A 12,216-nucleotide genomic window follows, 5' to 3' on the forward strand; every position below is an offset into this window, starting at 1 on the left:
AACCAGAAGCCATGGATTACAGGCAACATCCGCACTGAGCTAAAGGGTAGAGCTGCCGCTTTCAAGGAGCGGGACTCTAACCCGGAAGCATATAAGAAATCCTGCTATGCCCTCCGACGAACAATCAAACAGGCAAATCAATACAGGACTAAGACTGAATCATACTACACCTGCTCCAACGCTCGTCGGATGAGGCAGGGCTTGCAAACGATTACAGACTACAAAGGGAAAAACAGCCGTCAGCTGCCCAGTGACACGAGCCTACCACGAGCCTACCTAAATTACTTCTATGCTCGCTTTGAGGCAAGCAACACTCAAGCATGCATGAGAGCATCAGCTGTTCTGAATGACTGTGTAATCACGCTCTCCGTAGCCGATGTGAGTAAGACCTTTAAACAGGTCAACATTCACAGGGCCATAGGGCCAGACGGATTACCAGGACGGGTACTCCGAGCATGCGCTGACCAACTGGCAAGTGTCTTCATTGACATTTTCAACCTGTCCCTGACTGAGTCTGTAAGGCCAACATGTTTCAAGCAGACCACCATAGTCCCTGTGCCCAGGAACACTGAGGTAACCTACCTAAATGGCTTCCGACCTGTAGTACTCACGTCTGTAGCCATGAAGTGCTTTGAAAGGCTGGTCATGGCTCACATCAACAATATTATCCCAGAAACCCTAGACCCACTCCAATTTGCATATCACCCCAACAGATCCATAGATGATGCAATCTCCAAAACTGCCCTTTCCCACCTCGACAAAAGGAACACCTATGTGAGAATGCTATTCATTGACTACAGCTCAGCGTTCAAGACCATAGTGCCCTCAAAGCTCATAACTAAGCTAAGGACCCTGGGACTAAACACCTCCCTCTTCAACTGGATCATGGACTTCCTGACGGGCCGCCGCCAGGTGGTAAGGGTAGGTAACAACACATCCGCCACTCTGATCCTCAACACGGGGGCCCTCAGGGGTGCGTGCTCAGTCCCCTCCTGTACTCCCTGTTCACTCATGACTGCATGGCCAGGCACGACTCCAACACCATCATTAAGTTTGCCTATAACACAACAGTGGTAGGCCTGATCACCAACAACAATGAGACAGCCTATAGGGAGGAGGTCAGAGACCTGGCCGTGTGGTGCCATGGGCAGCTCTCGGCTGGGTTTGACTTTGTAATCCGTGATAGGTTGCAAGCCCTGTCACATCCGACGAGCACAAGTGCCAGTGTAGGAGGATTCGATCTTAGTCCTGTATTGAAGCTTTGCCTGTTTGATGGTTCATCAGAGGGCGTAGCGGGATTTCTTATAAGCGTCCGGGTTAGTGTCCTGCTCCTTGAAAGCGGCAACTCTAGCCTTTAGCTCAGTATGGATGTTGCCTGTAATCCATGGCTTCTGTAGTTATGGTTATGGTCCAGTTCATACATGCACCAGCAACATTAGCTGTGTGCCGTTATGTTTTTAATGATACAACATATGGTAATCATAATAATAGAGCATATGGGATCATCTTGTATCAATATCACCATATTGATCTGTGTGTTTAGTAGACATGATTGTTCTGTTTTTCTCATTACTGTGATGTTGTCGTTTCATATTATTGATATTGTATCTGAGCTGGTAATACAGTATCAGGCCCCCTAGACACACACACAGCAATCTCCTTTATAATATGTTTACCTTGTCGGGATGATTACCTTGAATACAATATTTCCTTGTTGTGGTCATCATTACAGCTTAATTGGCTTTAGAATAGTCTTCTGTAGAAAACATCAATGAACAACTTAAAAACATCTTAGATTTTCTGATTTAACAAATCCTGCGATGTTGAGTTAGAGAAGGAGAGATGAAGCTTGAAGAAAATACTAGTTTGACCTCTTGAATTAACTTTTCCATTTACACTTTTCAAGAGGATCCTTTTAAAAATGCTCAGTCAAAGACTCCCATTCCCAATTTTTCTCTCTATCTCTCATTCTCTCTCTCCATCCCTCCTCCCCTCTCTTCTGTGAGGATGATCTTCCTCCCCTTTCTACTCTTCCCCCTCCCTTCCTTCCTCCCTCCCTCCACCCTCCTCATGTTCTGGTCACTCCAGCAGCAGGTGGTGGAGTGGTACTATAGAATAGAGCTTTGTGATCGCATATCAAATGCACACAAGCAAGTGGGTACAAACACTCCCCTCCCCTAACGCACACTGCTGATTGTTGTTCTCTCCTGTTGGCTAGTATACTCCTGTGGTATTGAAACAAACCTCCTTGTCTAACAGTGAACAGAAATGTCAGCTGTCAGGAAACCACAATAGAGATGTTGTTTCCTAGAGATGTTAGTGTGATTGTGGTTTGATATGGAGGATGCATGCTTTGGTTCGGATGACACACTGTGTTGGTATTCTCAGCCTAGATTGTCGCTCTGTTTCTTGTGCCTTGTGTGAAGGACTTGTCTGAAGTGACAAAACATACTTTTGATGAGTCTAATAGTCAGTGGTTTACTATCAATGTGTTTGTGTTTTAGTGTGAGTCAACATATCAACACACAAACACACACACAAACACAAAATGAAATAAAAACGAAAATGTTCCCTCTTCAAAGCTGAGCAGGCTGGTTCCCGTGGCGATTAGATCTGTCAAAGCAACACGGGACGTTATACATAAAACTGTCACGTTAAGAAATGAAAGTGCAGCAAAGCATTTACTCATATGATTTTGAATTCATTAATACAAATTATGGCATGAGATGTGGAGGGAAATAACTCAGTGGACTCTGTTGACGATACCTCGGCCATGTTATATGATAGCATAATTCACACACAACACATTGCTGTATGGATGTGGGATGGCTGTGGAAGTTAGCAACAATCCACAATGTTGCTATCACAATGTATTTCAAGTGATATAATATCCTCTGTCTTTTAATGGTAGAATCATTGGTTTGGCTATCTATAGCTGAAATGTTATTCCATATCCCTGCACTTTGGCTAGAAGTGTCCATTACGCACAGATCTAGGATCAGTGTCCTTGCCAAATCATAACCATTAGATGGATTAATGCAACACTGGCCTTAGACCAGTGTCAAAGCAACAGTGACGAGACAGCCTATAGGGAGGAGGTCAGAGGTCAGAGACCCCCCCCCCCATCCCCCTTCCTCTTTTACACCGTTGCTACTCTCTGTTGCTATCATCTATGCATAGTCACTTTAATAACTCTACCTACATGGACATATTACCTCCACTAACCGGTGCCCCCGCACATTGACCTCTGTAGCAGTACCCCCCTGAAAATAGTCTCGCTATTGTTATTTTACTGCTGCTCTTTAATTACTTTTATTTCTTATTCTTATTCGTATTTTTTTTTATTGTTAAACTGCATTGTTTGTTAGGGGCTCGTAAATAAGCATTTCACTGTAAGGTCTACACCTTTTGTATTCGGCACATGTGACTAATACAATTTGATTTGATTTGAGTGTCTAGAGGGTTTCTCTATTCCTATCAGCGCATCACTATCAGACAGATAGCTATACACCATCACTTCTCTCTCCTTGCCCAGCTCAATACACACTCCACTAGCCTCGCTTTTTACCCTGTTGCCTTTAGCCATTTATCCTGGGATGTGCACTCAACCACAGGAAGTGATATTGGATGGAAAGACTTGTTATTCTGGACCATGTGTGTGTATGCAGCGTACTGCATAGAAGTGTAACATTGGATACGATGTGGGGAGAAAAGCTTTCAGGCTATTCAGTATTCAATCCCCTCCTGCCGTACAATGTCGTAAATTACATAATTATCTTTGAGGTGTATAATCTTGGTTCTTTGAATTGCTACATAACTTCATCCTATTATCCCCCCACGTCGCTCATTACACAGCCACCGTGATTCTATATGAATTGAAAAAGCCACATAATGACACATTCACCTCAGCCTTGTCCTCATGCATAATGGTGAGCTGACTAGGTGAGTTGTCTTGAGGGGGGTTGAGGTATTCCAGCCTTTTCAGGGGTAATTCCGACGCCGCTGAGGTAACCGGCCAGATCAGCAGAGCTGCAAAGTGCTGCTTCACCTTCTTTGCTCTACCTTTTTTGCTGTTGGCACTTGATCCAACGCTCCCTCCCTTTCCCACGTTTTCTCTCCCGGGTGCTCTCTCTATCCCCTTTCAAATCATAGATTTTTCAAAGGTTCTATGAAATATTTACGATGTGTGAGCAGAGTTCTTTCTCAGGGAATTTGGGGGGGGGTCTTTTTGAAGGCTAGTGGTAAAAGGGAAGGGAGAGAGAGGGAGTAAGAGAGAGGGAGAGAGAGAGCAGTGGAGAGAGGAGAGAGAGAAAAAAGAAAGAGCGAGATAAGAGCTATGGAAGCTCTCGTAGAATCGTGCCTGCAATACCAACGGTTCACTTTGAAACTACTGAATATAAATAAATAAACACATCCACTGATAAAGATCGTTATTCACTGCTGTTGTACGGCTGCATTTCCCCTTAAAGCCTCTGATCCAATCGATTCCGAGGGGATTCCGACGGCCTCAGTCTTTGAACCTGTACCCCTCGTGTTGTGTTTTTATCTTCCTCCTCCCCTCTAATTCCGCATCTCTTTTGTATTTTGAAGGGTTGTTGTTTCAGATAACATTGTCTCTCGTACTTAGACGCTGTAGCACGTTAAGCCTTGAGACTGTTACTCACACAGCAAATTCTCCAGTGTTAAATCAACACTGACAGTGTTACATTTAACGCTGGTCCAGTGTCTATATGGGTCCACACTTTTCAGTGTTAAATGAACACACTGCTTAGTGTAAAGCCTTATTTGCATATTTCCTTGAGTGCCTTATCTTTTGAGTGAATTGTAGAGTTACCACCTATGACTGTTTTTGTTAGTGACAGAGACATGGTTGTTGGTGCATTCATCCATTTTTAGTCCTATGTAGTGATGGAGGAAACAAAGCTTCCTGAAGCATTTCAGCCAATTGGGTCAAAAATAGGTTCATTACTCGAGGCTTTGATCAACACAGTGTACACTAGAGGTTCCTGCTGGTCAAAATAATTTAGAACAGCCAAATTATTATAGATGAGGTCGACACGCCGTAGTGAGTTCGCAGTGTAGCCTTTTGTCTTCTACCAAAACCAATACCAAACCAATCAGGTGGTTGTTTGACAAAACGAAGCTTCGGACGTCATTGATCACGTGCTTCTGATGAAGTGATACAGGTATCGGCACACTGCTTCAAACTAAACTGCTTTGCGAATTTGAAACATGCCTCAGAGCTCCGGTATCAAATGTAACATCACTAGTCCTTCACCAAGTGAAAAAGTAAGGAAATATGTTGCCAATTAGATTAAACACAATACAACAAGTATTTAATAAGGCCTTATTTTGATGGCCTAGTTTTAACCTAATACAGTGGCCTGAAATTCATAGTTTTCAGGCCTGCAAGTCACATAAAGATGGCTTGCAAAGTTATATAATTCCTGTTGGAATCTAGCCAGAGTGGGGATATTCAACATTTAGAAATGATTTTCACCTGCAACCTGCATTCAGAATGACTGCCGGGTTGGAAAATCAAGAAATAAGACTACCTAAACCATTTAAACTGGAACAACCGTTGCAGTAACTGGTGCAATAAGTCAAAGTAGCAGATTGGATTAGTTTAGAAAAACTATTATTTATATTTGAGTAGCATAATATTAATTAATCAATCAATGTACATGCAAAAACATAGATATTGAAACTAACAATTCAAAAATATCTACCTGCAATAGAGCATGCTGGGAAATATGTTAATGATGGATGTGGTTTTAATTTTACACTAGTTATAAACACCAACACTAGGGATATTGTACACCAATGAGTGTTAATTTAAAGCTTACATAGTTAATTTAACACCTGAATCAAAACTAGAAATGTTGCACTGAAAAATTAACACTAGGTAACACTGGCCAATTTTCTTTGTAGTGAATCACAGAAGTGCTTGTGAATGCTAGAGATTCTAATGAGTTTTTGTGGTATGCGAACAGACATGTCACTGAGACAGCAGTATAGTATGTTGGTTCAAGTATTTGGGGGCATGCTACTGTTAACCCTCTGAACATGGGTGCTCGGTTAGCAGTGAAATTGTCAAACACCTTCCCCTACTGACTTCTAACATGTATCCTTTACACTGGGATGTTCAAATTTGGTTTATTAATTGAATACTAAATCTGATCGTTCTTCCTTCTTTCTGTCCTCAGGTGGGCGGGACCATGTACAACACGGGTCGCCATGTCTCACTGCGAATGGACAAGGAGCACCTTGTGAATATCTCTGGTGGACCAATGACGTACAGCCATCGCCTGGAGGAGATCCGGCTACACTTCGGCAGCGAGGACGGACAGGGCTCTGAACACCTTCTCAACGGACAGGCCTTCTCAGGAGAGGTATGAGGGCAAGGGACTTAGAATCAGAACTAGGTGCTGAGTTTGGTCTAGCGGTAACGCTCCTGACTATGGATCACATATGCCCCGTTGGCAGCAAGGGTTTAATCCCTGGCTTGGCCAACTGCCTATGCCCTTAAAGTAACTGTCCAGTGAAAATCTCACTTTTAAAAGTTCATATTCTGTTAACTCATACCCAAATAATGTTGTTGACTTGTCCAATACTTGTATTGGTGACCAAAGCATAAAGAGACAAAACACCCAACCTCAAACTTCTATCTCAAACAGCCTGTTTCAAAAAGGCTTGCTATTTCCTCATAGAACATGATGTCATGTTGGCTCATTGGTTGAGATGGCCAATCAGCAGTCTACTTGCGTGAATATGTTTAATGACCGGTATACACCCACACCATTCTGTTGTTGGGATAGGCTCACACCATTCCAACACAGAAAAGCTTATTTTTATTAACATACCGAAGGAACATCTTTTTTGGAAGGAAAAAGATTTCCCTCATATTGTAATGAATTATTGTATTATTTTAATTATTATTTGATAAGAATCTGGAAAAACACTGGACAGTTACTTTAAATCCTTTCTGTTCCCCTCTCTCTATCCATCTCCCAATCTGTATCTTCATTTGTCCTATCATAAAAACAATACAAATACATAAGGCGGATTGGATCTCCGATCTCCCTTAAAAAATAAAGAACCAGTATCAGTAGAATTTGAAAAACATTGTTGTCATCCAACATCATCGATAGGATTTAGATGAGATCCAGCAGAAAACAAGCTATCTTAATTAGCGGGGTGTTTTGAAGAGGCTTCCAATCAGCTGCTGTATACTTGATCATTTTACTAAGTTCTGAGTCAATCACCACACACCACGCACACCAGCCATAATCACAATAACCAATTTGTGGGCTAACAGAATAATTGTAGGTATGACAGGCAAATTCATTCTAATTAATTATTATCATTTATTCTCCCACGGAGGCTGGCGAGCCGATATTCAAATCCTAATAAAACAAGTGTTTAGCATACGCTGGGGCTCGGAGGGATGTGACCCGTGTAGGGGGAGGTTAGCCTTGCGCTCTGCTCGCTGTTTACCGTGTTGTTGTTTTTGCCTCGTCGCGGCGCCAGTGTTTTCACACCTCCAAGGGGTTTGTTTTGATTTAATCTGTTGCTACAGAACAGAAGAAAAGAAAAGTGAGCAGTAGTTACTGGCTGCTCTTTGTTTGGTCAGCGTTGTGTTATGATTTTTGGAGTGCTGGCGAGAGAGAGGGCTCTGGAGAAATCTGGAGAGGAGCATTGGATAGCTGGGCGTTGTGATCTGAAAAAGCTATGTTCTCTTACTGAAGTAATGTATCTACACATGCAGCAAGGGGAGGAAGGGTGGGTCTACATAGTCAGTGTGGTAAAGAAAGGAAACGGTGTGTGGTTTACTTGTAACTGGCTTCAGTGTTATCCTGTCAATTGAAACTATTCTTAACATACTGTAGGATTGAGTTAGTGTACATGTGTAACATTCTCCAAATTAAACCTCAAAGCCATAGAGAGAGAGATAGAAGAGGAGGGAGGTGAGGAGAGGAAAGGTAGGTTGCACACAGACTCCCAAATCTTGCTCTTTCTGGCATGTGTTCCTCGCTTGCTTAAATAATTGCCGTTCAAAAAGACACCTGTTACGCCACCCCCCACCACATACCCCCACGTCCCACCCGCCCATCCCTTCTGGAACCAAAGCCATGACTTAAAGCTCTAGCAGCAGGCTTCAAAAAAGAAATGGAGAAAATGTTATTTCGCCTACAAATGAGCAGTGGCTGTGCGTGCGTCCTTGAAATGAGAACAAAGAGGGAAAAGAATCAAACTTGAAAAGCAAAACATCCATCTCGAATACCAGCCTGTGGGAGAGAGGTGGAAAGGGGGATACAGAGTGCGCTCCATTGTATTTAAAGGCATTAACACTCCAAAGTTATGGTTTTACAACTCCATCTGTATCATATAACCCATCCACCTTTCTTTCTCACATTTGTTCCGGCTTGCAGAAAATGGTGTACGTTTGACTGGTGTCGATTGTTATGGGTCTATCATTCTCAGCTACTATCTGTAAAAAGCACCCCTACACCTCTGGGCTAGGCTAATATTATGCACAGTATATGCTGTAGGGCTGGGAATTGCAAGGGACCTCACAATACGATATTATCACGATACTTAGGTGCCAATATGATATGTATTGGCCAACGTGCAATCACTGGAGAATAAACTGGATGATCTCTGTTCAAGACTATCCTACCAACGGGACATTAAAGTATGTAATATCTCATTTTTTTACCGAGTCGTGGCTGAACGACGACACGGATAATATACATTTGGCTAGGTTTTCCGTGTATCGGCAGGATAGAACAGCTACGTCTGGTAGGACGAGGGGTGGGGGGGTCTGTCTATTTGTCAGCAGGTGCGCAATGTCTAATATGAGGGAAGTCTCAAGGTATTGCTCGCCTGTGGTAGAGTACCTCATGATAAACTGAAGACCTCACTCTCTACCAAGAGCGTTTTCATCTATATTTTTCATAACCGTCTATTTACCACCAAAAACCGATGCTGGCACTAAGACCGAACTCAACAAGCTGTATAAGGCCATAAGCAAACAAGAAAATGCTCATCCAGAGGCGGTGCCCCTAGTGGTCGGGGACTTTAATGCAGGCAAATTTAAATCCGTTTTACCTAATTTCTACCAGCATGTAACATGTGCAACCAGAGGGAAAATACTCTAGACCACCTTTACTCCATGCACAGAGACGCATACAAAGCTCTCCTTCGCCCTCCATTTGGCATAATTCTATCCTCCTGATTCTGGCTTACAAGCAAAAACTAAAGCAGGAACTACCAGTGACTCGCTCAATATGGAAGTGGTCTGATGACGCAGATGCTACGCTACAGGACTGTTTTTCTAGCACAGACTGGAATATATTCCGGAATTCATCCAATGGCATTGAAGAGCATACCACCTCAGTCACCAGCTTCATCAATAAGTTCATCGACAACGTCGTCCCCACAGTGACCGTATGTACATATCCCAACCAGAAGCCATGGATTACCGGCAACATCTGCCACAAGCTAAAGGCTAGAGCTGCCGCTTTCAAGGAGCGGCACACTCCTTGAAAGCGGACGCTTCTAAGAAATCCCGAAATGCCCTCAGACGAACCTTCAAACAGGCAAAGCGTCAATATAGAACTAAGATTGAATCCTACGACACCGGTTAAATGCCTTTTACGCAACACTGAAGCATGCATGATAGCACCAGCTGTTCGGGATAACTGTGTGATCACGTTCTCCATTGCCGATGTGAGCAAAACCTTTAAACAGGTCAACATTCACATTCAAGGCCACGGGGCTAGGTGGATTACCAGGGCGTGTTCTCAGAGCATGCGTGGACCAACTGGCAAGTGTCTTCACTGACATTTTCAACCTCTCCCGGACCCATTTTCAACCTCTCCCTGAATCTATAATACCCACATGTTTCAAACAGACCACCATAGTCCCTGTGCCCAAGATAGTGAAGGTAACCTGCCTAAATGACTACCACCCCGTAGCACTCACGTCAGTAGTGTGGAGTGCTTTGAAAGGCTGGTCATGGCTCACATCATCACCATCATCCCGGAAACCCTAGGAAACCCTAGACCCACTCCAATTCGCATACCGCCCCAACAGATCCACAGATGACGCAATCTCAATCTCACTCCACCCTGTCCTTTCCCACCTGGACAAAAGGAACACCTATGCGAGAATGCTGTTCATTGACTACAGCTCAGCATTCAACACCATAGTGCCTACAAAGCTCATCACTAGCTAAATACCATGGTACTAAACACCTCCCTCTGAAACTCGATACTGGACTTCCTTACGGGCCGCCCCCAGGAGGTAAGGGTAGGCAAAAACACATCTGCCTCGCTGATCCTCAACACGAGCACCCCTCAGGGATGCGTGCTTAGTCCCCTCCTGTACTTCCTGTTCACCCATGACTGTGTGGCCAAGCACGACTCTAACACCATCATTAAGTTTGCTGACACAACAGTGGTAGGCCTGATCACCGACAACGATGAGACAGCCTATAGGGAGGTGGTCAGAGACCTGGCAGTGTGGTGCCAGGACAATAACCTCTCCCTCAACGTGAGCAAGACAATGGAGCTGATCGTGGACTACAGGAAAAGGAGGGCCGAACATGCCCCCATTCACATTGACGGGGCTGTAGTGGAGTTGGTCGAGAGTGTCCACATCACCAACAAACTATCATGGTCCAAACACACCAAGACAGTCGTGAAGAGGGCATGACAACACCTTTTACCCCTCAGGAGACTGAAAAGATTTGCATGGGTCCCCAGATCCTCAAAAAGGTTTACAGCTGCACCATCGAGAGTATCCTGACAGGTTGCATCACCACCTGGTATGGCAACTGCTCGGCATCCGACCGTAAGGTGCTTGAGAGGGTAGTGCGTATGTCCTAGTACATCACTGGGGCTAAGCTTCCTGCCATCCAGGACCTACAAACTAGGCGGTGTCAAAGGAAGGCCCAAAAAATTGTCAAAGACTCCAGTCACCCAAGTCATAGACTGTTCTCTCTGTGACCGCACGGCAAGCGGTACCAAAGCACTAAGTCTAGGTCCAAAAGGCTCCTCAACAGCTTCTATCCCCAAGCCATAAGACTGCTGAACATTTAATCAAATGTTCACCCAGACTATTTCAATTGACACCACCCCCCCTTGTTTTCATACTGCTGCTACTCGCTGTTTATTATATATGCATAGTCACTTTACCCCTACCTACATGTACAAATTACCTCGACTAACCTGTACCCCTGCACGTTGACTTGGTACCGGTACCTCCTGTATATAGCCTCGTTATTGTTATTTTATTGTGTTACTTTTCATTTTTTACTTTAGTTTATTTAGTAAGCGTTTTCTTCACTCTATTTCTTGAACTGAATTGTTGGTTAAGGGCTCGTAAGTAAGCTTTTCACGGTAAGGTCTACACCTGTTGTATTCGGCGCATGTGACAAATAAAATGTGATTTGATTTATTGCGACTCTCTCGATTTTATAGGTACTGCGATTTTATTGCGATTTGATGTTCTAAGCATATTGTGCACTATGTGTCTGCTGCAGAGAGACAAGACAGTTGGCTCACTTTTTAAAAAGAAGATATCGGTACCCTTTTTTAAATTACATTTTTTATCATTACTTGGAGTCAAAGTATCAATATAATATTGCGATATGTAACTGTATTTAACTTGTTTGCTTATGGCCTTATACAGCGCGTTGAGTGTGGTCTTAGTGCCAGCATCGATTTGTGATGGGAAATAAACGGCTACGAATAATATAGATGAAAACTCTCTTGCTAGACAGTGTGGTCTACAGCTTATTATGAGGTATTCTACCTCAGGCGAGCAATTCCTTGTGACTTCTTTAATATTAGACATTGCGCACCAGCAGTTATTGACAAATAGAGACACACACCATTCCCTCATCTTACCAGACGTAGCTGCTCTGTCCTGCCGATACACGGAGAAGCCAGCCAGCTCTATATTATACGTGTCGTCGTTCAGCCACGTCTTGGTGAAACATAAGATATTACAGTTTTTAATGTCCTGTTGGTCGGATAGTCTTAATCGTAGATCGTCCAGTTTATTTTCCAATGATTGCATGTTGGCCAATAATACAGAGTGGTGGTTTATCTACTCGTCGGCGAATTCTTACAAGGCACCCCGCCCTCCTCCCCATTTTTCTCTGTCTTTTCTTCACGCTGATGACGGGGATTTGGGCCTTGTCTCGAC

General features: G+C 43.6%; 1 protein-coding gene across 5 annotated transcripts in view; it reads left to right on the top strand.

Annotated features, from left to right (window-relative positions):
- ca10a (carbonic anhydrase Xa) overlaps positions 1-12,216 on the top strand; it is a 321,877-nt gene that overhangs the window by 294,299 nt on the left and 15,362 nt on the right. For all 5 annotated transcript variants that reach the window (XM_029764666.1, XM_029764668.1, XM_029764669.1 and 2 more), the window contains one exon: positions 6,207-6,392. In XM_029764666.1, the coding sequence (XP_029620526.1) occupies positions 6,207-6,392 (186 nt within the window). The remainder of the gene's footprint in view (positions 1-6,206; positions 6,393-12,216) is intronic.

The sequence above is a fragment of the Salmo trutta genome, chromosome 10 (assembly GCF_901001165.1).
Source record: "Salmo trutta chromosome 10, fSalTru1.1, whole genome shotgun sequence".
Taxonomy (NCBI): domain Eukaryota; kingdom Metazoa; phylum Chordata; class Actinopteri; order Salmoniformes; family Salmonidae; genus Salmo; species Salmo trutta.